Source organism: Vulpes vulpes, chromosome 14, assembly GCF_048418805.1.
Source record: "Vulpes vulpes isolate BD-2025 chromosome 14, VulVul3, whole genome shotgun sequence".
Taxonomy (NCBI): Eukaryota; Metazoa; Chordata; class Mammalia; order Carnivora; family Canidae; genus Vulpes; species Vulpes vulpes.
Genome location: NC_132793.1, coordinates 120,841,598 through 120,869,558, shown reverse-complemented (window position 1 = coordinate 120,869,558; position 27,961 = coordinate 120,841,598). Strand labels below are relative to the sequence as shown.

General features: G+C 35.1%; 1 protein-coding gene across 5 annotated transcripts in view; it reads left to right on the top strand.

Moving 5' to 3' along the window:
• The window catches only part of UBE2K (ubiquitin conjugating enzyme E2 K), a 126,179-nt gene that overhangs the window by 83,813 nt on the left and 14,405 nt on the right, over positions 1–27,961 (top strand). For 3 of the 5 annotated variants that reach the window (XM_025997843.2, XM_072737858.1, XM_072737860.1), the window contains exons 2-4: positions 9,263–9,356; positions 13,841–13,899; positions 23,390–23,472. In XM_025997843.2, coding sequence (XP_025853628.1) covers positions 9,263–9,356; positions 13,841–13,899; positions 23,390–23,472 — 236 coding nt within the window. The remainder of the gene's footprint in view (positions 1–9,262; positions 9,357–13,840; positions 13,900–23,389; positions 23,473–27,961) is intronic. The other 2 variants (XM_025997852.2, XM_072737859.1) reach the window with 2 other exon arrangements.

Here is a 27,961-nt window from a genome sequence, read left to right as displayed (position 1 = left end):
GGCAGATGCTCATCCACTGAGCCACCCAGGTGCCCCAAAGTTATTCATTATTGATTCAATTTCCTTAATACATATAATCCTATTTAGTCTATTCAGATAGTCTGTCTTCAGTTTTGGCAGATTGTGTCTATTAAGGAATCCGTTCACTTCTTAGGTTATCAGATTTGTGAGCATAGTGTTGTTTGCAATATTACCTTGTCCTTTTAATGCTGTGGGATTAGTGGAGATGGGTCTCTCATTTGTGGTATTTAGGACTTTGTGTTTTCTCTCTTTTCTTAGTCTGTCTAGAGGTTTATCAATTTAGTTGATTATTTCAAAGAACCAATTTTTGGTTTAGTTGGCTTTTCTATTTCTTATTTTCAGTTTAATTGAATTCAGTTTAATTTTTCTCATTTTCATTGCTCCATCTTTTAAATTATTTTCCTTTTACTTTGTTTATAATTTGTTCTGTTTCTGATTTCATAGGTGGAATCTTAGATTATTAATTTTGACTTTTTTCTAATATGCATTCAATGTGAATCTCCCTCAAAGTACTATTCTTATCACATCCTGTAGATTTTGATAAGTTGTCTTATTGTTTCATTTAGTTCAGAATATTTTAAAATTTCTATTAAGATGTCTTCTCTGACATATGTGTTATTTAGAAACATGTTGTTTAATCTCCAAGTGTTTTGAGGTTTTCTAGTTCTCTTTGCATCATTGATTTCTAGTTTGTTTGTTTGTTTTTTTTTTTTTTTAAGATTTTGTTTATTCATGAGAGGCAGAGATAATAGGCAGAGGGAGAAGCAGGCTCCCTGCGAGGAGCCTGATGTGGGACTCAATCCCAGAACCCTGGGATCACAACCTGAGCCAAAAGCAGATGCTCAACCACTGAGCCACCCAGGTGCCCCGATATGTATTTTATTTTTATTTATTTTTAAAATATTTTATTTTATTTTATTTTATTTTTATTTTTAATTTTTATTTATTTATGATAGTCACACACAGAGAGAGAGAGAGGCAGAGACATAGGCAGAGGGAGAAGCAGGCTCCATGCCCTGGGAGCCCGACGTGGGATTCGATCTCGGGTCTCCAGGATCGCGCCCTGGGCCAAAGGTAGGCGCCAAACCGCTGCGCCACCCAGGGATCCCTAAAATATTTTATTTTTAAGTAATTTCTACAACCAATGTGGGGCTTGAGCTCACAAACCTGAGATCAAGAGTTGCATGCTCTACCATTTGAGCCAGCCAGGTGTCCCTGATTTCCTTTTTTTTTTTTTTTATTATTTTTATTTATTTATGATAGTCACACAGAAAGAGAGAGAGAGAGACAGAGAGAGAGAGAGAGAGGCAGAGACACAGGCAGAGGGAGAAGCAGGCTCCATGCACCAGGAGCCCGATGTGGGACTCGATCCCGGGTCTCCAGGATGGCCCCCTGGGCCAAAGGCAGGCGCCAAACCGCTGCGCCACCCAGGGATCCCCATGTCCCTGATTTCCAACATAATTCCATTGTGGTCTAAAAGCATACTTTCTATGATTCTTGTTCTTTTGAATTTGTGCTTTATGGCCCAGAGTATGGTCTAATGAATGTTCTATGTAAACTTGAGAAGAGTGTATGTTCTGCTACTGTTGCATAAGTAGTCTGTAGATGTACATTAGGTTCAGTTTAGTGTTTGTTGGTCAATCCATCTATGCCTGCCTGCTGGATGTATTAAATAGTGGTAGAGAGATGTTAAAGATTGACGATAGTAGTGGATTCATCTGTTTCTCATTATAGTTTTTTTTTTTTAAGGTCTTATTTATTTGACAAAGCATTAGAAAGCATAAGCAGAGGGAATGAATGGGTAGAGGGAGAAGCAGACTCCCCACTGAGCTGGAGCCTGATGTGAGACTTGATCCCAGGACTCTGAGATCATGCGCTGAGCCAAAGGCAGACGTTTAACTGACTGAGCTACCCAGGCACCCTCTCATTACAGTTTTGTTCTTACTGCCTTATGTATTTTGATATTCCACTTTTTAAAAATTGTTTATTTATTTTAGAGAGAGAGAGGGGCAGAGGGAAAGGGAGAGCAAGAATCTCAAGCAGACTCCCTGTTGAATATGGAGCCCAATGTGGGGTCGATCTCACAACCCTGAGATTGTAACCGGAGCCAAAATCAGGAATTGGATGCTTAAACGATTGAGCCACCCAGACACCTCTGAAACTCCATTGTTACACTGATATATACATTAAGGATTTTTTAAAAAGATTTATTTATTTTGGTGGGGGAGAGGGAGAGAGGGAATCCTCAAGCAGACTCCGTGCCAAGTGTGGGACACAGTGTGGGGCTTGATCCCAGGACCCTAAGATCATGACCTGAGCCAAAATCAAGAGTCAGATGCTTAACTGAGAGCCACCCAGCTGCACCCCCCACCCCTTTGGCTGTTTTGAATAGTGCTGCCATGAAATGAGTGTGCAGGTTATTTGAGACCCTGTTTTTTGAGCATGCACTTGGAAGTGGAATTGCTTGATCACATGGTCAGTCCATTTTCATTTTTTAAAAAAGATTTTGTTTGTTCATTTGATTGAAAGTAAGAGAGCACAAGCAACGGGGGGGGGGGTGGGTAGCAGAGGGAGAGGGAGAAACACACTCCCTTCTGAGCAGGAAGCCGAATGTGGGGCCTGATTCCAGGATGCTGGGATCATGACTTGAGCCAAAGGCAGACACTCAACCGACTGAGCTACTCAGGTGCACCTGTTTTCAATTTTTTGATGAACAACATACTGTTTTCCACTGTGGTTGCACTGTTTTACATTCCCACCAGTAGTGCACAAGGTCCCGGTCTCTCCATATCTATGTCAACACTTGTTATTTTCAGTTTTTTTGATAGTAGCCATCCTGATAGATCTGTGTATCATATTGTGTGGGTTTTTTTTTTTTTTAAGATTTTATTTATTTATTCATGAGAGACTCACAGAGACATAAGCAGAGAGAGAGAAGCAGGCTCCATGCAGGGAGCCCCATGTGGGACTCGATCCCTGAACTCTAGGATCATGCCCTGAGCTGAAGGCAGATGCTCAGCCACTGAGCCACCCAAGCATCTCTATTCTATCTTTTTCATTTGTTTTTCCTTTGATTACAGTTTTTAGAGTTTCTATTGACATTTTTTCTAACTTACGGACTCATTTTTTGTTTGTGTTCACTTACTAATAAGCCCATCAAAGGCATTTCTAATTTCTTTTACCATATTTTTAAAAATTATCTAGCATGTTCTTTTATTTTTTTTTTTATTTATTTATTTTTTTTATGATAGTCACACAGGGAGAGAGAGAGAGAGAGGCAGAGACACAGGCAGAGGGAGAAGCAGGCTCCATGCACCGGAAGCCCGATGTGGGATTCGATCCCGGGTCTCCAGGATCGCGCCCTGGGCCAAAGGCAGGCGCCAAACCGCTGCGCCACCCAGGGATCCCTAGCATGTTCTTTTAATTCCTTCTTGGAGTTACCATCTCTCTGCTAACATTACCCATTTGATTTGGATGTTGTCAGCTTTTTCCTTAATGGCACTTAGCATATTAACCATAGTTTAAATTTTTAGTCTAATTCTAGCATTTCTACCTTCTGAGTCTTTTTCTGTGGTTTTGTTTTTTAGTATGCCTTAATTTTTTTTTTTTTTTTTTTTTTTTTGAAAGCCAAAGCCATACATGATGTCATGGGTAAAAGGAACTGAAGTAAATAAATAGGCCTTTGGTGTGAGACTTTATGTCTATCTGTCCAGGGAGGATTAGTCTCTGTTTACGGTTTGCTGTATATATCAGAATCCAAAATCTCTGATGCTCTTGTTTTTGTCTTCCCTGTTGCCTCTGAGGCTCCTTAGAGACATCTTAAGTCAGGTCTGAGACGAGGTTCTTTGAGTTGTAATCCCCTGTTATTACACAGGAGGCCTATTGAAGTGGTGGTTTGAGGAGGGGAAGCATTCTGTAGTCTTGTAATTGGGTCTTAGTGTTTTAGGGAGTCTACACCCCTAAGCTGTGACCTTCAAAAGTGCTTCTCATTCTCCCTCCCCCTCATATAATACTGGAAGACTAGAGGGGTTTGGAATAGGGTACTTCTCTTCCCTCAGGTTGGTTAGATACGTTAAGACCCCTGTTGGAAGTTTCTCTTGAGGACAGGCCTTGGAAATCAGAAAACTCTAGGTTTATTTCAAAATGGCTTCTTTACCTTCCCCCTGCTAGGAGCATGAGGGCATTTTCTTCTGATTTTCACTGTGAGAACCAGTAGGGATCCTGGAGGTAAAAACTGAACAAAAAGCAGGAAGGCCCCTTGAGAGTTTTTCAGTCTCAAATTCATCCAGACTGTGCCTCCAGCAGTTTGTCAATTACAGTTTAGGCTTTCCTGCCTGGGTAATGCTTCATACTTGTGAGCTTTTGCCCTGGTAAGTTTGAGTTTTATTTTCTACCCATTGTGTATCCATGATTTGGGGGCAGCATTTTGTCCTGTGGCTTCAATTCTCTGGTGGATTTTAGAAGAGATGATTTCCAGTGTGTTTAGCTTCTTTTGTGGATGGGAGTGATGATTTCTAAGTTTTTACATGTTGGATTGGAAACCAGAAGTATACTCCTTTATTTTTGTTTGTAGCATTCTATTAAATGCTACAACCTTGTGAATAGTATGAGTACTCAGTAAGTATTCATGGGATTAATATGTTCAGAACTTTAATTATTCCGAATTACATATTGTCTGAAATATGAGGACAGAAGTCCAAAAAATAAAATTTTAATGACAGACTGTTTTAATTGGAAAGGCTGTTATTTCCTGGTTCTCTATAGCTGTACTTGTCCAATACTGTAGCCTCTAGCCACATGTGATTTTTTTTTCAAGTTTTTAAAAATTGTTCTTGATTTTTTAGAATGTACAATTCAGCAGTCATTAGTATATTCACACACAAAGTTGTGCAACTCTTACCACTATGAAATTTCAGAACATTTCATCTCCCCTAAAATAATTCTCATGCCCATTAGCAGATCCTTCCCATCTCTTCCTTCCCTCTCCTTTCTTAACAGCCAATAATTTACTTTCTATACCTGTGAATTTGAATATCACATGTGGCTTTTGAACACATGTAATGTGGGTAATCCAAATTGAAATGTGAATATGATTTGTAAATTAAACACTGGATTTTGAAGACGTGAGCTTTTTACAAAATGAAAATATCTCAGGAAATTTTATTTTGATTGCATGTTATTCTTTTTAGTGTGATTATTAGAAAATTTTGTGGCTCATATTAGCTATCTGTTAGACAGAACCGATCTAGAACTTGTATTTAGTGAGTGTCGTAAATGTTCCCCATGGCTTCAGTTTCCTTCTACTCTCAGTTTCCATGTCAGCCTGCTTTGGATTTGTGACATGCCCTAACCTTCAGAATTTTTTTTTTTTTTTTAATATTATTAACTGCTTGGAAGGTGGAAATCTTTCTTAAAAGGGAAATTCTATAAGGGAATCTTTCTTATAAGGCCCTGAGGGGCCTTAGTAGGGGAAAATAAGTCATTCATATTAAATTTGGGGAAAACAATGGCAACTATTAAACCTTTTCATCTGCATTTTCAGCAAATTTTAGGGAGAATTGAATTTCACATTTGTTTGCATGATACTGATAAACAGTGCTCCTCAATTTTGGTTCTTGTGATCTGACTGGGAAACAAACCAATAGTTTATAGCATATGAGAATGTGAGAATGTTCTGTAATGTTAGGGGTAATTCAGAGTTATATTTGTCTATCTGAAATTTAGATTGAAATTTTGTTTTCGAATAAATTTTACAGAATAAATACACGTGAGGATAATGTGACAAGGGCTCCTTAAAAAACAACAACCAATATTTGCTTTAGGTGGAAGTTTTCTGCTCCTACATCATTGTCAAAAGTCAACATATTCCAGTGTTAAATGACCACTATACATTCAGCATTTATTATATACTGTTTTATATACTGTATTCATTAAAGTCCCCCAGGAACTGTATATAGTAAGTACTATTATAATCCCCAGTTGATAGAGGATGAAACTGAGTTTCATAGTTGTTAATTAACTTTCTTGAGGTCCCATGGAAGTTTAAACAGGTTAAGTAACAATGTACTTAGCGCTTTTATGATGAAATCTTTTAGTTTTTAGTTTTTCTTACTAGAATGTAAGCTCTAAGTGGGCAAGGACTTAGTTTTGTTGACTTCAACACTTGAGATTTCTTTCTGGCATATAGTATACTCAAGGAATTTGAAAGAATTTTGTGATGATGATGTCAATTCACCAAGAGATGTGCCGTGGCCTTGGAAATCTATTAGAATTGCTTTAAATTCCACACTATTGCTTATTGGCAGTAATGCTAATTTACCAAATTCAGATTAGGTGTGATCTTATGTGCTATTTTGCATATTTTGTATTACATTTTAATAGTTCATTTAAAATTTTTACTAGGAACTGTAGCTTTTATTCATCTCTTTTCCTTTTACATGTTAGAAACACATTGGAGCCACAAAGGAACATCAGAAAAACCAGGACTACTAGAGGTCCCACTGTGTGTTTAGTTGAGTTGGGAGAAGAAAGTATAGAAAAGCGATTTTGTAGCTGTCCTCACAAAAAATGTGTAACACAGTTCTTCAAGGTTTCATACCAAAGCCATAGTGTTCCTGGTCATTAAAATGAATAACACATTGTTTTGTTATTTATTTTTAGGAATAACATTTCCTTCTTATACTGGAAACAGAGCTGTGAAAAGAAATTTCTAAAATAGGGCTTTGAAATCAAAGGTTTTTGTAACTAATATTATTAGAGAAAGGGTAACTATGCTGCTTCTTTCCAGAAGATTCTCATTTAAATTTGAGATTTGTATTCTTATTTTACAGTAATAAAATTGAGAGATGTTATGTGACTTACCTAAATTAATGCCACAAGTAAGTGACAACTTGGATTCAACTCCCATCTAACTTCAAAGGCCATACTTTTTAAAATACTGTCACATCTCTTGCCATTTTTCATTATATTCCTTACAGTTCTTGGTCTTAAGTCGGATTTTAAGGTAGTTTGGGCACTGGGAACAGAATTTTGTATTATGGAGTAATTGGATGTTAAACTGAAGATAATAAAGGATAATTGTTGTGTGATAGAAAAATTAAGCTGTGAAAAGTCTGTTTTTAACTTTCCATTTTCTTTTTATCTTTGGTTATCTGCAGATAAAGGCCCTACTCTAGACCATATAGGATTCTTCTTTATAATGGATTCATCATGGTGATTGTATTTTTTTTAGCTAATTTAGTACATTTTTCATACACTAATAGTGTGCTTTCTCTAGAGGAAAAAAAAAAGACCTATTTTTCTCAAATTATAATTTGGAGGTAGTGACAGAAATAAGGACAGAGGAATACTAATAAAATTAATAATTGTTTATTTAGCATTTTACTAACTCAAGAATTGGGGGCAATCTGGAAGGCAGCTTCTCTTATTTCTCTTATCTCTTCTTTTCCTCCCCAAAACTTTAATCATCCTTTACTATCTTCACATTTTAGGGTTATGTACTTTTGGAAAGTGGGTATTGTGGGAAGCTATAAAGAACTTTGAAGGCATTGATGATTTGCAAGATCGATTACTCTAGTTTTACTTAGAACTTTCAGGGGAGAAATGGAAGTCCTATAGTTCTACTTGGGGCTTCTTGGTCCGTGAAAGCGTGATGCCTCTGATTTTCATTTTAACATTTTTCATTCCTGTGCATACTGGAAACGTATTTATTGTTGGTAAAATTGTATATTTCATCCTCCACCACAAATACCAAAGGTGATAATGATTTTTGAGAGCACAGGGAAAAGTTTTTCATGTGTCGATTTGTAATTAATTTTAGTTTGGGGGCAAAACTAACTTCAGAAAAATATGAAAAACAATCCCAAATGTAAAAGGTTATGAAATAAACCTACTAATTAGAATATTTTAAGTGCATAAAATAAATTTTTAATCTTATGTCATTAAAAGATTAATTAGAAGTCATGAAATCTTTAAAACTTGGGTTTTAAGATATATGTTTTCAGTTCTTAACATTTCTGTATTAATACAAACTAGTAGAGAAAATGTAAAATGCTATCTTCTTGTTGGAGGCTTGGGGGGAGGAAGCCAAGGACCTTAAAACAGTAATTCTTACATTGTACATCCAGTAAGCAAGCTTAAGAAGGTAGGTTTGAAAGCAAAAAGTTTACTCTTGAAATATTGCAAGGCTTTTTTTCATAAAAGTGGTTATATTGTGTTACTTAGGTAAAAATATGAAATCCTAACCAAAAAAATGAAAACATAACTTGTAAATTAAGGACTTAGGTTTTTAACCATTGAGAGAGAAAATTTACCATATTAGGAATATAGACTTGGACCAGTAAGGTACTAGTATAGATTAGATAATATAAGTGGAGAGCTCGTTTGTAGACAGGTACTTTTGAACGTTAATGTGAATTCCACTGGAGATTTTTCTAAATCATTTAAGGTCACCATTGACTCAGAATGGATTGAGAAATTGAAATGATACTGTAGATGTGAAAGGACTTTGAGATATGTAAATTGCAAAATAAATAGATGTAGATAAATTTAAAATAAGTCTGTTTTGAAAAGTAGGTAGTTGCCACTGAAGTAACTAAAAAGTTTAAGCAACTTAAATTGAAGAAGGCATTAGATGATTCTAGTGAGGCATTTAGGCTTTAGTAATTTTTTATGGAAAAGGAAATTAGATGCTTAGAGTTTTCACCATCTGGGTGGATGGAATAGTATTTCAGTTAACCAGAACAGCCAAGTTGTTGCAGTTTAAGTGAGAGCTTATACCCTAAATGACTTTTAATGATCCTGAGTTTTCTGTTTATGTGGATAGAACTCACTGTTTATATGGATAGAACTCATGTAACATGGGGGTATAGTATAGCAGTGTTCATCTGCAGATGAATAGTCTTATCACTTTGGACCTAACTTACATGAAGTTGGCAAATATAAAATAGGTGTCTGCTATTCTTTTCTAAACATTCTAATAAAGTTAACAAGCCATTGTAGTGTTGTTCAAAGTGGTGTTATTTCATTAAAAACAATGAAGTGAAAATTTGTTAGTTTTTTTGTTTTAAATATTCTTAAAATTGGCTAATTAAATTCTAGAAAAGCACAGGCTATTATTTTTACTAGAGCAGAAAATCAAGTTTATTTAAGAGGGGGTTTCAAAATTTTTTATAGATAATACTTTAAAACAGGCTTTTTTCTTGCTGATATAACTAACATTTATTTTCTGTTTATTTTTAAGACGAGCAAAAATCAAATTAAAGTAGATCTTGTAGATGAGAATTTTACAGAATTAAGAGGAGAAATAGCAGGACCTCCAGACACACCATATGAAGGCAAGTACTTTTTTCTGTATCAAAATATTGTGCGTATTAGAACTTATCTGGAACATTAAATCAGAATAATCTTAAGCATCTATAAACTACATGGAAGATAACTTCATTTGGCTTAGGATATTACAACATTTAAATAATAAATTTAGATATTTATATAGATGGATTTTTCTTACTGAATTTTAGCTGATTTTTTTTCTTTCCCCAATATAGATTTAGTGGAGCCAAGTTACAGTTATACAGGTTAGAATTTAGCAGTAGAAAACATCTAGCATGTTAAGCCTCAAATATATGGACTATATAGATGCTCAGTTACCCTTCATATGGTATCTATAACAAACCTTGCCTTAAATTTCTGATAAATTTTTTTTTTAAAGCTCTTCTCCCTTGTTTGTCATTTAGCATTTCATTCATTCATATGTCTTCACACAGGCTATATTCCAGATATTTAATTTTCTTTATTCAGGAAAGCTTTGAGTTATCGTTTTAAGACCGAGAAAAGAAAGGAGGCAACTTTGTTGAACTTTGTGTTCACAAACTAAGTTTGTAGCTACTTTAGACTAATTGGGTGGTAAGATACAGAAACAAGCTTTATAGCTTTTTATTTCCTCATTAGGCATAACCTTCAGTAATGAATATTATTGTAATTTTGGGTTATGTAGCATAACCAAGGTTCTTGCATATAATAGGCATTCAAATATATGCTTAGTAGAAATCATAATAACAGAATTTGTGGTAATAGAGCTTTATATGCGTTTTCTCATTGAATCCTTAAATCTTATGAGGTAAGTAGTTATCACTGATTCATAGATGAAGAAATTTAAGCTCAGAGAAATTAAGTGCCTTGTTTAAGGTCACACATCTAAGTGGCACAGCTGGAATTTGAGTCCTAATAGCCTTTGACTTCAAAGCCAATGTTTCCAATTACTCTGCTTCTGAATAAATGAGGATTGACTGAATATTGGAAATGGTGGTTATGTCTACTCTGAGGTGGTTCTATAATTCTGTAATGAACAGATAAAAGTTATCAGAAAAGTCCAATATTCTAGAATATCTTTGTTTTCATTTAAATTTTTAAAGATCCTAGAACGTCTTTAGCATATTCTACTAAATCTTAAATGATAAAATTGTATTTACTGTTTTATAGTTCATATGAACCATTTCTTGAAATCCTTTAGTATTATATTGTTTATTGAGTGCCTCCTATATGCCAGGCCTTGTCTGGATACTTTGATGGCTGCTGTTCACTTAGTCCTTTTGACAATTCATTAGATGGAAAAAAGATCTTTAGTTATCTTATAAAAATCAAGTTCTTAGTAGTAGATATTGTATGGAATGATACACTAACTTCTTAAAAGCAGGCATTATGAATATTCTTGAATCTTTTTTAGGTTGTTTAGATGTATTTTTAAAAGACAGTATGGCAGTAGCATTATCATTCTAGGACTCTTTCAGCAAACTGGTATTTATAAACAAAGCACCTCCTGAACTAAAGCTAGGTAGGCAGAAAAGTAGACAAATTTTAAAAAATTGGATAGTACAATGGAGTTATTTTTTTTTGATAATTGAGTTATAAATGTACTATATTCTTTATTAATTAGAAACAAGTTTGGTTATGTTTAAGTGTTTATTTCTGCTGCTGCCACTAAATAAGATATTAATGTTTGATAATACTAATTGTTTTTGTTTTGATAAGCCTAGTTTCAATATGCTTTTTGAGTATAAATCATATTCTTTTTATCATAAATAAAATGATTGTTGAGAAGTTCATTTTATTTAGGAAAAGCACTATTGAAGGGCATAAACTAAGGTACTTTTTTTTGAAACATGAACATGAGAAGTATTTGATATTTATTGCGGGTTCTTGCTAGTTTTTGAGAATTCTTTTGTTGTTTTTTTCAATCTTATAGCCAAGGCAAGTGTTTCCATGTGTAATGTTAAACTGTTTATAATTATTAACTAATGAGGAAACTATTTTATGTGTGTTACAAGTAATCAAATTGAAAAGTAGAACACCCATGTTAAAATTACCATATTGCACATACTATACTTAAATCTATTTTCTTCTTTTGCTATAATAGTGGCAAAGGAACAGTTTAGTTCTTGAACCTTTCTTCCTAATAGTTGTTTTGAATTTATGGAATAGTTGATATTTAAAAAAATTCCATCCCTTCCCTATCTTCTTTTTAGATGAAGTTAAAGATTATAAATTTTTAATATTAAAAAGCTATTCTTTAAAAAGAAATGGTTTATAGTGAAAACTTATGAGTAATGTAGTTATCATAAAGCTCTCTTAGTTGTTGCTCTGTTGTATATATATATATATATATATATATATATATCAAATAATGCTATGGTTAATGTTACAGTGGTTATATATTGAGAGTTGTCAGATAATAAGGCAAGATAGAGCATATTGATAGATGGTATTAATAGCATGTGGAGTAAAAATAGGATTGGGGGGACTCTAGGGTCCAACATTACTTAGATAGTATCTCTGGACTTTCACACTAACAAGAAATTCTTTTAGGCATCCAAGAAGGAAGAACTTTATATGAAAGTTTATAGAGACAGTAATCTTAGAATTTATCAGAAAAAGTAAGATTCTTAGAAAGGAAAAAGAACCTATGTATTACTTAGGCCAAACTTCTATTTGAAGCTAGCAGTTATAACTCTAAACAAAAACAGGTGTATCCATATACACAAAATTTTCTCCGGTATTCTTCTTTTACCCCTTCCTTCCTTCCTTCCTTCCTTCCTTCCTTCCTTTTCTTTTCTTTTCTTTTCTTTTCTTTTCTTTTCTTTTCTTTTCTTTTTTTTCTTTTTGTTCTTTTCCTGCTTTCCTATTTTCCTACTTTCCTTTATTTTGATTTCACTATTGCTGTATGCTCTGGTTTAGGCATCTAGTTCAACTCATGCATCAGTCATTGTGGGATACCATTAAAAAGAATTAGCAAGAAAATAAGAATTGGAACCAAAAAGGACTTGAAAAAAGTGGTACCAAGTGAATTGTTCTTTTGTTTTTCTCCCAGGTCCACATTCATGTATTCCTAACAATGGAGGGAGGTGGATTTGAGAGAACCCAGGATATACTGAGAGTTGAATTATGAAATTATGAAATTATGAAGTTAATGCTAATGCATACTTTTATTTTATTTTACTATGGTGGAAAGTGTTATATATAGAAGACAAATGGTATAATGAATCTTTGGTGTGCTCATCATCTAGCTTTAATAACTATCACCTTAAGGCCAGTCTTTGATCTCATCCATCCCTTTATTATTTTGAAGCAAATCCTAGGCATAGTTTCATATATGTTTCAGTAGGACAGTTTTATTTGTTCCGTTTTGGAATAGTGTGTATTCTATGTTAAAGAATCATAAAATCTTAGGATTGGAAGGTTCCTTGAAGTTAGAATTCAAATCCACCCTCTCATCCAATGGAAGACTTTCCCCTTCAGAGTTTCCCTGAGTGACAGTTATCTTCCCCTTGAATTACCCAGTTACGGGATGCTAGATAAACTTCTTTAAAAATATGTATTTGGCTGCTAGTTGCTCAAGATAACTTCAAAACAGAATGTTGCCTTCTCTTTACATATTATTGGCAAGAACAACCTCTTTGTTTTTGTTTTTTAAGGATTTTATTTATTTATTCATGAGAGACAGAGACAGAGAGAGAGGCAGAGACACAGGCAGGGGAAGAAGCAGGTTCCGTGCAGGGAACCTGATGCGGGACTTGATCCTGGGACTCCAGGATCACGCCCTGGGCCGAAGACAGGCGCTAAACTGCTGAGCCACCCAGGGATCCCCAAAAACAACCTCTTTGTAAAGTGTTTCTTTTTGTATACCTGTTGAGAGGACGATAATAGGGTTTTTTGGTTTTGTTTTGTTTTGTTTTTATCTTTATGCCTACCTGGTATTGTTGAACTTTATTTTTAAAATTTTAACAAGAAGTGTTGGCCTTTAATTTTGGGCACAAGTTAAAAGTTTGGAGGCATTTTTGTATTTGAGAGAAACGAGCTCGAAGTAGATTTTTCCAGTTTATGACATAACCATATGTACTTTTTTTCTGTACCATTTATGCCTTTATACTTCTTGTGTTCTTTATGTCTTTTTATTCTTTCTGTATTTTCTGTTACTTAGCGACTCTCCTCAGTGTGAACTAGAGGAAACAAAAGGAGACAGAACCTGTATTAATTGTCCCAGTGACGCATTGCATTGTCTTTGGATTTAATATATTCATCTATCTCTAGCTCTGTTTTTCACTGATAAACTAATATAGTTGTGTAAAATGGCTATATGTTTTAAATAACTTCTAAATGAAAAACTAGTGTTTTTATTATTTACTTTTTGAATATCAACTTTTAAATGAATTTGTTGTAACTGAATATAAAATAGTACATGGTTTGAAAAGCTATTTCACTATGTTTGGCTTCACATATTTGGGGTGAGTAGCCTTCTTAACTTTCTGTTTTCCCCATTTTTTAGGAGGAAGATATCAGCTAGAGATAAAAATACCAGAAACATATCCATTTAATCCCCCTAAGGTATTGTAAGCCTATTTTTTGTGCATGAACTTCTAAAATTTTTTTCCCATTTGATTTATATTTTAGTGCTTATTATTATTAAGATTACAGCTTTTTGAATTGTCTTATGAATTTAGTATGGACAAGATTTCAGGAAATGGCAGATGGTTTGCTTCTGGAATTAGAATGAAAAGCAAGCTTACTCAGAAGCATCTAGTAATGGCTATAGACAGGAATAGGATTTTCATCTGACAATGGCTTAAATTCTAGGTCTGGAAAAATTTGCAATGTTCCCAAATTTAGAGAATCCTTATACAAATTCTTACTTGCCTCGAAAAAGTTTTGTTGTTTTTTGTTTTGTTTTGTTTTTTGTTTTTTGTTTTTTGTTTTTTTTGATGGTTTGTTTTGTTTTTTTAGGGAAGAGTGTATTCTGAATTCATTCAATAGTTATTTGAGTACTGTGTGCCAATGTAGCGATAAATAAGACTTATACTGTCCTTGCTTTCATGGAGCTCACATTCTAGCAGGAAAAAAATCATGAACAAATAAGCGCAACAGAGAAATATTAAAAGAGGAAATGGAATGCCCTAGATCATGTATAACAAGACGACCTAACCTAAACTTTCTCACTGAATAGTTCCTTTATGTCTTTAATTTTGCTATTATCACTTTAGGCTAATTCAGCTTTATTATGTTCCTGTTTTGCCTATTAATTTAATCCATCTTTGCCATTCCTATTCATTCCTTGCAGTGCTGTTTTGTAAATCTTCCTAAGGTGCAGTTTTGTTTTTCTTTCTTTGTTTATAAGTCTAAACTCCTTAACTGGGCATTTAAAACCTCCTACAGCCTGACCCAAGTTGTCTTTTCGATCCTAATTTTTTACCACCTCTACCCGAAACATAGATCTCATTTTCCAATCTAGACTATTTGCTGTTTGTAGATGTTGCTTATTATTTCATACTTTTCTCTCATTTTCACTGGAGTCATTATCTGTATCACTTAAAATTCTAGATTCTTTTTGAGTTCTAGGTAAAGTATCACCTTTCATGTTAAGCTGTATCCATTAAATTGTTCCTCTACTCCTTCACTAACATTTTATATAATTTATATACAATTGCCTTTGTGAACAATGCAGAGGTTAGGTGCACTGACTTCCCTGTGCCTTAGAAATCCACATATAACTTTTGACTCCCCAAAATCTTAACTACTAGTAGCCTATTGTCATCCAGAAACCTTACCAATAACAAAGTCATTTAACATATATTTTGTATATATATTGTATACTTTATTTTTATAATAAAAGCTAGAGAAAAATACTAAAATCATAAAGAGGAAATCCATTTATAGTACTATACTGTATCAAAAAAAATCCATATATAAGTTGACCAATGCAGTTCAAACCCATACCGTTTGAGGGTCAACTATGGTACCAACTCAAGTACAATACCAATTAATGAGGTGAAGGATCATGTATTATACGCCTTTGCATTTTCTGTGGCTCCTTGAGTGTCCTTGAGCATCTGATAGCAGTGACTCAGAAAATGTTCTGGAATTCATTCAGTCTATTGGTTTTTTTCCCATTTAAGAATAGGCATAGTAATGGAAGTTCCAGGGTGCATTGGGATCATCTGTTGGGTGGAGTGTCTCTTATTCTGTATCTTATGTACATCTATTTTCTCATAGTACCCATTTGATTTTTTTAAATTGTTGTAAAATACACATAAAATTTACCATTTTAACCATTTCTAAGTGTGTCATTCAGTGGTATTGAATACAGTCATATACAATCATCAGCACTATCCATCTCCAGAACTTTTTCATTTTACCTAATTAAACAGTAACTTCCCCTACTCCATGCCCCAGCTCTGTAACCATTGTTCTTTTTCTGTATGAATTTGATTACATACCTCAATTAAGTGGAATCACACAATATTTGTCCTTTTGTATTTAGTTTATCCATATTACAGCATATATCTGAATTTCATTCTTTTTTAAGGTCAAATTGTAGTCAGTGTTCATATATGCCATGTTATCCATCCAACCATCAAGGGGACATTTTGGTTGTTTACCTTTTTAGCTGGTTGATTCTTTTTTTCCTATTATAAAAGTAGTTTGGGGGCGCATGGGTGGCTCAGTCAGTTAAGCATCCGACTATTGATTTTGGCTCATGTCATGATCTCAGGGTCGTGGGGATCAAGTCTCCATGTTGGGCTCCTCCATGCTGGGCATGGAGCCTGCTTAAGATTCTCTCCCTCCCCACAGGAGATAATAAAATTACTTGTGCAAAGGTGGAAAAAAAAAAAGATTCTCTCCCTCTGTTCCTCTCTTCTCTTTCTAAAATAAATAAATATACATTTGAGGGAAAAGATAGTTTGTGCTTTGATAGAAATTTGAGTTACGTAGTGAGTTATAAAAAAAAAAAAAAGAGAACATTTTTCAACATGACATTTAGAGATGACCACTATTGATCTGTTACCTTGTATCTGTGACTTAATTTTTATCCTCATCTTGGTTTCCCTCCACTGGATTCAGTCTAGGTTTCAGTGTTATCATTGGAATGAATACTCACTTGAGGATAGTTTAATTGTTTGAATACCATAAATTTAACAAAGGAAAATTTTAAATGATGGGACCCAGTGTGCACTACTTTTTTGATCCTAATAAGGAAGGAGTGAGGGCAAAATCTCTAAAACAGTGCATATGACTCCACTAAGAACAAGAGCAGTCCACCAAAGTTCAAATCTACTTCAGTCATTTAACTTGCTTTATATATATATATTTTTTAGTGATCTCTATACCCAATGTAGAACTCAAACTTTGTATCCCAGGATCAAGAGCTGCATGCTCCAACTGAGCCAGCCAACACCCTGGCTTTATAATTTTAGGCAAGCTGTATCACTGCTGTGTGCCCTAGTTGCCCTATCTATAAAATCCTCATTTAGGATTATAAAGATTAAAGGAATTAATCCATGTACAAATTATTACAATAATTCTATGAAACTTTATTTCACATATTTAATATTTCCAAAATCAAGATATACCTTTCGGTGATGACGTGTCATAATTTAATTTGCAGGTTTTTTTCTTAGGGTACATAAAGTAATGGTGTATTAATTCATGGTATCTGAGATTTAATGAAATAGTAAAACTTTTTTTTTCTTTAAATGATTTTATTTATTTATTCATGAGACTCAGAGAGAGAGGCAAAGACATAGGCAGAGGGAGAAGCAGGCTCCCTGCAGGGAGACCCATACTTAATCCCGGGACTCCAGGATCACGATCTGAACCCAAGGCAGACGCTCAACCACTGAGCCACCCAGGTGTCCCTGAAATAGTAATACTTATAACTGCCTACGTAGAGTAAGCATTATGTAAATATTAGCACTAACCAGTGACTACCACTCTAAAAGGTCCTTCCTTAAAGTAATCTGTTGACTTCCTTCTGTGACATCATTTGAGAATACAGCATTGATACTTACGTTTCCTGTATAAATTGAAATTCTCGTTCATTGCTGGTGAGAATGTAAAATGTTGGCGCTGTTTGGAACATAGTTTGATCAAAATGGTAAACATAGAGGTTTTTTTTTGTTTGTTTGTTTTTAAATTTTTATTTATGATAGTCACACACAGAGAGAGAGAAAGAGAGGCAGAGACACAGGCAGAGAAGCAGGCTCCATGCACCGGGAGCCCGACGTGGGATTCGATCCCGGGTCTCCAGGATCGCGCCCTGGGCCAAAGGCAGGCGCCAAACCGCTGCGCCACCCAGGGATCCCGAGGTTTTTCTGTTTTTTTTTAAGATTTTTTTTATATATTCATGAAAGACACAGGCAGAGGGAGAAGCAGGCTCCATGCAGGGAGTCCGACGTGGGACTCGATCCCAGGTCTCCAGGATCATGCCCTGGACTGAAGGCGGCGCTAAACCACTGAGCCACCCAGGCTGCCCCAACATAGAGTTACTTTTTGACCTATCAATTCTACTTCTCGGTTATCTACCTAGTAGAAATGAAAACATGTCCACACAACAACTAACATAGAGTTACTTTTTGACCTATCAATTCTACTTCTCGGTTATCTACCTAGTAGAAATGAAAACATGTCCACACAACAAATTGGTACACAAATGTTTATACCGGCAGTATTCATAATGGCCAAAAAGTGGAAATGACATAAATCTCCATCAACTGAATGGATAAAGTGTGGTAGGTATATACCATGGAATATTATTTGGTTATAAAAACAAATGAAGTACTGATAATGTGGTATAAGATAGGTGAGCTTTGCAAACATTATGCTACATGAAAGGAGCCAGACACAAAGATTGTAAGATTTCACATATTGTAAGATTTCATTTATATGAAACATTGGAAGAAGCAAATCCAGAGAGTCAAAAATTAGGTCAGTGGTTGCTTAACACTGGGGCTCTGTGAAGGAATGGGGAGTTACTGCTGATGGTTACACAGTTTGCTCTGTGAATATACTGAAAACCATCATGGAGTTGTGCACTTTAAATGGATGAATTATGATCTCTCAGTGTAAGTGTTTAAACATTTCCCTTTGTAATCTTATATAGCTCCAAAGTGATTACATAGCCCTGGCTCTTTTTCAAGACTTGATATTTTATTTAATCATTGAAATCAGTTTTTTTTTTCATTTGTTTTTTAAAAGGTGTTATTTATTTATTCATGAGAGGCAGAGGCACGGGAGTGAGGAGAAGCAGGCTCCCTGCGGGGGTGGGGGGCCGAGTGAGAAGCAGGCTCCCTGCGGGGAGCCTGGTGTGGGACTCAATCTCTTGTAATATAAAAATAGAACTGTTGCTCTTCAGGCCACTACTATCCTAATTCCAGACATTCCATATTGAGGTAGCTTCAAGATTTGGAAAAGTCTTCCTTTAATCATTCTAATGTGTCTCCCTCTGCCTTCAACTAATTAACCTTAGTTATAATTTAGTATTCTTTTAAATATGATATTCATCCCATTTATGGCATTAAGCTCTTGCAGTAAATGTTAACGAGCATAATATAAATATATTCTAGATATGTATTACATTGATACAAATTTTTACTGATTAGTAAATATAATGGAAAAAGTGGGGAGTATTTGTAAATTTCTTGTGAAGACATTGTGTTCATATATGTTTAGTATGTAGGCTCAGGTTTAATTTTAAGCTTCATGAGATAAAAGTATTGAAGGTAGTTGATTATATTCTCTTCTGTGCAACTAAAATTGTACAAGATTGATTGAAACTTACATTGATAACAGTGGTCACAGAGTATTTCCTGTTTATTATTCTGTAGTATATTATTAACCTGAAGAGCAGAATGTTTGCTTCTAGACAGAGAAGATATATCTTTTGAGTCAGCTGAATATAGTGTAGAAGGAATTTAATCAATGCATACAATCAGTTTTATTTCTAAGGTGAATTATAATAAACTGTTAATGAAAAACTCATTAAAATAGGAAAACTGTAGCTCTGTGATTTGTCCAGTATGTATTAGAGGTTAGGTTGTGAATTTTCCTGTTTTTTTTCTTGATATTATAAACGTAGTTGTATATGTCAAATTTTTTTTTTTTAAGATTTTATTTATTTATGAAAGACACAGAAACAGATACATAGGCAGAGGGAGAAGCAGGCTTCCTGAGGGGAGTCTGATGTGGGACTGACTCAGTCCCGGATCTCAGGATCACGCCCTGGGCCAAAGGCAGTGACTCAACCACTGAGCCACCCAGGCGTCCCTATATGTGAAATTGAGTATAAATACCATTTTTTAAAGATTTTTTTAAAAAGGTTTTATTTATTCATGAGAGACAGAGAGAGTAGAGCAGAAACACAGGCAGAGGGCTCCCAGGGAGCCCAGTGTGGGACTCGATCCTGGATCCCGGGGTCACGCCCCGAGCCAAAGGCAGCCGCTCAACCACTGAGCCACCCCAGGCATCCCTAAATACCATTGCTAATAACTTTTAATGCGTCTGCCCATCTATATACACATATTTAAAATAGCAGTTTTTTTTGTACAATAAGTTTAGTAAAGGCTGGTTTAATATCATAACAGCCTTGAGTTCCAAGGTTGAAACCGGAAATTCATGTGGGAGTGTGAACTCACGTTACCGTGAAATAGTTCCTGAAATGTTTGAACTAAAGAGTGAATGAATAGGATACTGTCCTCCAGGAGAAGAGAAGATTAGTGATGACCTCAGTATTGGTGTGCCAGTATAGATAATAATAGTCTCTTTCCTTCATTTTGGTCTGGTAACACTATGTACATGGCGTTAAGATTTATTTCTATTCCTTGAGTGCCCCTCAAAAGTAATGAGGTGTTCTGAAGTTACCCAGATGGCGCCATTAGTTTCATTTGTGAAAATAAGGAAGCTTGAATTATAATTAGTAAGTCGTCTTAATACTATATTTTGTACCTGTTTTTTTTTTTTTTTTAATTTATTTATGATAGTCACAGAGAGAGAGAGAGAGAGAGAGAGGCAGAGACACAGGCAGAGGGAGAAGCAGGCTCCATGCACCGGGAGCCTGACGTGGGATTCGATCCTGGGTCTCCAGGATCGCGCCCTGGGCCAAAGGCAGGCGCCAAACCGCTGCGCCACCCAGGGATCCCTGTACCTGTTTTTTAATCAATGTCAACTATGAAGTAGGTTATAATAAATGTCATTGAATTCTTACTTTTATGTTTCACCCCTTCCAAGTTTTTTTTTATTCTACATTTTTGTTGATATACAACAGAGGTGTTAGCACTATGAGAGAAAGTGACAAATACAGTAGATATTAATTGGGTTTGGAATAATAGGACAAAATTCTGGGACACATGTGGATACCACTAGTGATATTAAGGCTTGAGAAAGAGAAAGACATGAAAAATCTAAGAAATGAGGTAGTTGATACAGAATAACAAAAGAGGAATGGGAGATGAAGAGTGGTTGATCACAGAAAAAACTAAGATAATTATGTTATATCCATACTAGTGGATAATGGAGTGTCCTCTTGAAAATTTTTTTATTACATCATTTGCAAGTTCAAAGGTGTCTATTCCTAAAACTATAGATTAGTACAAAGTAACAAAGTAGTTTAAAAATTTTCTTGATCCTGCATATGTGCATATTTGTTTTCATATAGATTCTATAGAGATCATGTATTAAAGACTCTTCTTTAAAAATCAAGACATCTAAAAAAAGAAATCAAGACATCTTGGATCACTTGCATATCCCATAAACCTTCTAATGACTTAAGTAGTAATTTAAAATTCTTGGGGCCCCTAGCTGGCTCAGCCAGTGTAACGTGTGCCTGTTTATCTCGGGGTTGTGAGTTTGAACCCCATGTTGAGTGTAGAAGTTACTTAAACTTTTCAAAAAATGAAATAAAATTCTTTTTCCAGTGTTGAAAAGATTAAACCAATTTTCATTTTTTTTTAAAGATTTTATTTATTTATTCATGAAAAGAGAGGCAGAGACATAGGCAGAGAGAGAAGCAGGCTCCCTGCAAGGGCATCATGCCCTGAGCCAAAGGCAGATGCTCAACCACTGAGCCTCCCAGGCATCCCCGATTTTCATCTTAAAGTCACAAAATGCTGTAGTGTCCTTGAGTTACTGAGATTATGTCCTTGAGATTATGGCATATGGTTATTTTATATCTTTATGCTTTAAACTCAGTGAATGGTAGAAATTAAGATATGGATATTGTGGTTATATCTGTTATGAAGAGATATTTGTTGTACATATGCCGTTTTCGCCTTTCTTCGATCTGCTCTATATTTGAGAGGCATGCTGGTTAGCTGTGTAATAGGTTTGTTATAATGTTGATAGCATATTCATTGAGTGTGAGACACTTTAGATACTTGGGATGCTATATATCTAGTAAGCAGGATATATACTCAGCCTTTTAGGGAAGGCCAGACATAAAAGGTAGAGATCATAGAAGTGTCACCAATATGATGACATAGGAAAATGCAGGGTGCTATGAGAACAGATAGGAAGAAGTGATATGGAAACTAAAAATTGAAGGATTAAATAGGAGTTAACTCGAAGAGGGCATCAAGATGTGTTATTGAGAGAAGAAACAGATATAAAAGACCCAAGGCAAAAAAAAAGTTTTTTTAAAGATGATTTGAGATATAGGCTAGGGGTTAGTTTAAGGGTGCAGGCTTACATAAAGGGAATGAGCAGTCATTCAGGGGCCTTAAGTAGGGTAATGAGTCAGTTATACTTTAAAGTATCCTCTTGGTTTCAATATCGAAAATGGATTGAAGGAAGCAGAACTGAAGGTATTAAAGTCTGTAAACTGTACAGTAACCCAAGTATACAGTTATGGTCTTGTTTAATGAGTTGGTGATTCTGTGGATGAAGTAGATATCTTTGAAAGCAGTAAAATTATTCTAAGAATTCAAAAGGATCAAGGAATGAAAAAATTCCATCAATTTTAGGTGTTTTGAAGTAATTGGTAACTTGAAATGTTTTTTTAGCATATAAGTTAGTAATTAGGTAGGGAAGTAGTAACAAGTAGTATAGACAAATCGAGTCACAAGGAGTGAAAGCCATCTGCTTAGCTTCTTTCCATAAATGTCTTAGATTTGGAGCACATATTGACGAGTTAATTTTTGTAGAGTACTTACTTGACTTGAGGCACCTGGGTGGCTTAGTTGGTTAAGCATCTGCCTTTCGGGTCTTAATCTCAGTATGGTGAGGTCAGGCCCTAATTGGGCTTCACTCTGGGCATGGAGCCTACTTTAAAAAAAAAAAAAAAAAGGACATTGCTTGACTTGTAGTAATTAATCTATTAATTGTAAAGGAGTTTTGACTCAAATGACTGTTATATGTGTCAGATATAAAAATAATAGTAATAGGTTCCCCCCAAAATAATAATTGTAATTGGTCCTTCAAATGCTCATAAGTAAGAACTGATGGACTCGATCAATTTCATTTCAAGGTGATCTGTTAGAGTTAGCATTTTCACTTTGTTGGCTTCTTATTCATCCATGCTAAGACAAATAGGTGATTAGAGACTTAGAATCTGAAATGATATTGTGTAAGTTTGCATGTTATTCTATTGCTAACTAGCTATTTGATTTTGGATAAATTTCTTAGACTCAAAGCCTCAGTCTCTCCTCAGTGCCAGTGCCTTTCAAATAAATTGTAAACACCTGGAATTGTTGGGTTTCTTTAGAGGTGGAGCATTTATTAAAAGGTTTAAAAAGAATTTATGTCATTGACAACATTCAGTTTACTGAATGCTTTGTCTTCCACGTCCCTCCCTTCAGCTAGGCAAAATGATGGTAATGTAAGTATGGATTTTTTTTTTAATCTGAGGTTTTCATTTTCTTGTAGTCATACTTGAACTATATGTGTTTTTGTTACTTAAAAACTCAAGTGTGTTTTATATTCTAGGTCCAGTTTATCACTAAAATATGGCATCCTAATATTAATCTGAAGTTTTCATTTTCTTGTAGTTATACTTGAACTATATGTGTTTTATTTCTGTTACTTAAAAACTCAAGTGTGCTTTATATTCTAGGTCCGGTTTATCACTAAAATATGGCATCCTAATATTAGTTCCGTCACAGGGGCTATTTGTTTGGATATCCTGAAAGATCAATGGTAAGAGATTTTGAATTCACCTTCTTTCCTCTCAGTCAATTCCAAGGCTATATTTAGAATGTTACACATGTAATTGCCTCAGAACATAAGCATATATTATACTTTCTCTTATTTGGGCTGTGATTTTAAAACTTTATGACATCTCTTAAGTGCATATTCAAAAATGTGTTGGGATGTGTGGGTGCCGCAGTTGGTTAAGCGTCTGACTCTTGGTTTCAACTCAGGTCACAATCTCAGAGTCATAGCCCCAGCCCCACTTTGAGTCCCAAGATAAGCTCAGAGTCTGCTTGAGATTCTCTCTACCTCTTCCTTTACCCCTGCCATCACCTCTGCATGCGCACTTGGACTCATGATCTCTCTCAATAAATAATCTTTTTTTTTTTGAAGTGTGTTAGAATTGAGATCACAGTGATTTACATAGTGACTTATTAGGTAATGTCAGATGCTAGCTTTATATTTTGAAAAGTCTTGATTTCATTTATTGTGGTAAATTTGGTTCTTTGCGATCTCTGGAAGATACTTGTGAAAGATTAAAAAAATTAAGTATTGAAGTAATCAGCTCTGATTTGGATGGAATATAGGCAACAAAAATGTTAAAAGTTATGTTAAGTGAGCTTAGTCAAGGTTCTCAAATTCAAAGAAACGAGTACCTATCTTTGTAAGTGATATCTTTATTTGCATAGCACTTTATAGTGCTTTCAACATGTTTTGTCTGATTTGCTGTTAGTAGCAGAGTGTTTAGGAGTTCCTACCCTGGAGCCATTAAGTTCAAATCCTCACTCTCCTATTAATTCAGCTGGGGTCTTGAGCAAATTACCTAGACTTTGTGCCTTAGTGTCCTCATCTCACAAGATGGGGTTAAAACCTACTTCATAGGATATTAAAAGGATTAAGTGAATTGTTTTATGTAATTTTCTTAGAGTAGAACCTGGCATATTCTAACAGTATGACTATAAAAAACTAAGACAAGAAGTATATAAAAGGACATCAGAATGGGCAAAAACACTAATAAGCTATGTGTTTGATTTGTTAAGAAAGGGAAAGAATGGAACCTGAACAGAGTGAAACAGGAATAACATATAATGTTTGTGTGATTTGGTTTATTTAGTCTGGATAAACAGACAAGAACTCTTGGTATGGTTTTGCTTTTCCATTCTAATAGAACATCTGAGTAAAGCCTCCTCCCTCAGAACATCTCTTGGGGTCTGATTTCGTGATCTGTAGTCCATACCCTTAAACATTGAATAGTGTGTAATAGACCTTGTTTTATTCTGTCACTCTTTTATTTATTTTAAAATCTGTACAGTAGCTATACTGAATAATTTTTAAAATTTTATTTAAATTCAGTTCATTAACATATAATGTATTACTGGTTTCAGAGGTATAGAGGTCAGTGATTCATCAGCCTTATATAATGCCCAATGTTCATTACATCACATGCCCTCCTTAGTGTCCATCATCCAGTTACCCCATCCCTCCATCTTCCTCCTCTCCATCGACTGTCAGTTTGTTTCCTTTGATTGAGAGTCTCTTATGATTTGTCTCCCTCTCTGATTTCATCTTCTTTTATTTTTTCCTTTCTTCCACTATGATCCTGTTTTGTTTCTTGAATTCCACATCTGAGTGAGATCATGTAATTGTCTTTCTCTGACTTATTTTGCTTTGCATAATATACTCCAGTTCCATCCGTGTCATGGTAAATGAAAGATTTCATTTTTTTAAATTGATGGCTGAATAGTAGTATACACACACACACACACACACATACCACATCTTCTTTATCTACTCATCTGTTGATGGACATGATGGCTGTTGTGGAAATTGCTGCTATGTGCACGTGCCCCTTCAGATCACTACATTTGTATCTTTTGGTAAATATCCAGTAGTGCAATTGCTTGGTCATAGGGTAGCTCTATTTTCCATTTTTTGAGGAACCTCCATACTTTTTTTCCAGAGTGACTGCACCAGTTTGCATTCCCACCAACAGTGTAAGAAGATTCCCCTTTCTTCACATCCTCACCAACATCTGTCTTTTATTTACTTATTAATTTTAGCCATTCTCGTCAGCGTGAGGTGGTATTTCATTGTGGTTTTGATTTGTATTTCCCTGATGCCGAGTGATGTTGAGTGTTTTTTCATCTGTCTGTTGGCCATTTGTATGTCTTTTTAGGAGAAATGTCTTTTCATGTTTTCTGCCCATTTCTTGATTAGATTCTGTCATTCTTTTATTTTGTGACTTTTCACATTTTGTAGGCCTCAGTGTTTTTATCCATAAAGTTATCTCAGAGTCCTCTTATAGTAGATTGGTCATTCAGTGATACTAATGAATTTTTGCAGACATTGTACTTCTTTCACTTGGTTTCTGGGACATTAGTTCTTCTATTCTCCCCTTTCTGTGCCTATTCCTGGACTCCTTAACTATTTCCTCCCTCGTTTCTAGGAGCTTTGCAAATGAGAATACCTTGGGCCTCTCTTTACTTCTGCTGCTTTTCATCTGTACTCACTTCCTTGGTATGCTCATCTGATTTTAAATACCAGCAACTCACAAATTTATCTTTCTTGAACTCCAGACTCATATTCTCATGTCTGCTTAACATCTCTACTTCAATATGTGTGTAGTAGACATCTCAAACATGTTGAAAACTGAATTGATGTTCCCCCAACCCAAAACCTGTATCACTTCATCTAAGTTATTGGCAGCTCCATTCTTGCATTTGTTCTGGTCAAAACCTCATCATGATCCTTGGTTCTTATTTCTCTGGTACCCTGTACTCTGTTTATAAATCTGTTGGTAAAACCTCCAAAATTTTATTAGCAGTTTCACTATTACTACCTGGCCCGAGTCACATTACCTCTTTCTTGGATGATTACTGTAGCCTGCCTCTCTGCTTCTGATTTTACCCTCCTCTGCAGTTCTCGGCAGCCAGAATGATACTTATCTCTCTGCTCCTCCTGACATCCCCTTTTAAAAACAAATAAAGCTCCAGACTAAAATTTTCCACTGACTTCCCTTTTTGTTCAGAATTAAGCCAGCAATAACTGCATTTCTGATTATCTCCCTATAGACAGTTGAAAGATTATGGTATATTATGTAGAAAGAGAACTTGGCACTTTTGTACTGAAACACTTTTTGTCAACTGTCCCATTTCCTTAGGCTGGTGTGAAATAGCTGAATTTAGTCTCACTTCATATTTATATAATTGTAATATTTAAAAATGTCAAAGACACAATGGATAAAAATAGGTGAGATTAGGTATACATGGATATCTAATACCCTAAGCTGCCTCCCACCAGATTTATTGAGGTATAATTGGCAGTGGTTATTCATGTTTCTTTAGCTTCAGAGCTGGAATTTGGTAAAGAAAACTACAGGATAATAATATTCAGAAAAACAAGGGATGCCTGGATGGCTCAGTCGTTGAGTGTCTGCCTTTGGCTCAGGGCGTGATCGTGGGATCCTGAAATCAGGTCCCACATCAGGCTCCCCACGGGGAATCTACTTCTATCTCTCCTGAATAAATAAATAGAATATTTTTTAAAAAGAAAATAAATTGAATAAACATTGAGTAATTTCTAGGTGTACTGGAAAAAATTTGTCTTGGTCTTTTGTTAATACATGTAGATGGTGAGTTACCTTTAATGTTTAACAACTCTATGCTAGTATGGTTTATTTTTTTAACTCCACAATGTGTCCTATGTAGAAACTATTTTCTGATGTTTTTCCACTGACAACCTATTATGACTATAGGTGTCTATTTACCTGGGGAAGTAGAAGAAAACAACTATACATAAAAATTGTACTTAAATGTGGGCAGCCCAGGTGGCTCAGTGGTTTAGCGCCACCTTCAGCCCAGGGCGTGATCCTGGAGACTGGGATCGAGTCCCACGTCGGGCTCTCTCCATGGAGCTTACTTCTACCTCTGCCTATATCTGCCTCTCTTCTCTGTGTCTCTCATGAATAAATAAATAAAATCTTTAAAAAAAATTGTACTTAAGTGATATTGTCCTTCTAAAAGACATGAACAGGCATTAAGAGAATACCTAGATGGTTGAAAAACAGTGCTTAGCATTATTAGTCATCAGGGAGATGCAAATTAAAATTACAATTAGATACTACTACACACTTATAAATAGTTCTCGTGCTCTGATGGTAGGAATGTGGTTCAACCACTCAACCTGCAGTATCCATCAAAGCTAAATATGTACCTTTGATATGGCCTAGCAATTCCAGTCCTAGGTCTCTATGCAAGAGAGATGAATGCATTTGTCCACTAAAAGACTTGTACAAGAGTATTTATAGCACATTTAATCAATAACCCAAATGTCTATCAATAAGAAAATGGATACTAATGGAATAATTATACAATGAAATGCTACACAGCAGTTTAAAAGAAAAAAGCATATTAACATGAACAACATGGATAATTCTCACAGACATGCTGAGTGACCAAAGCCAGACACAAAGAAGCAAATATTGTATGATTCTGTT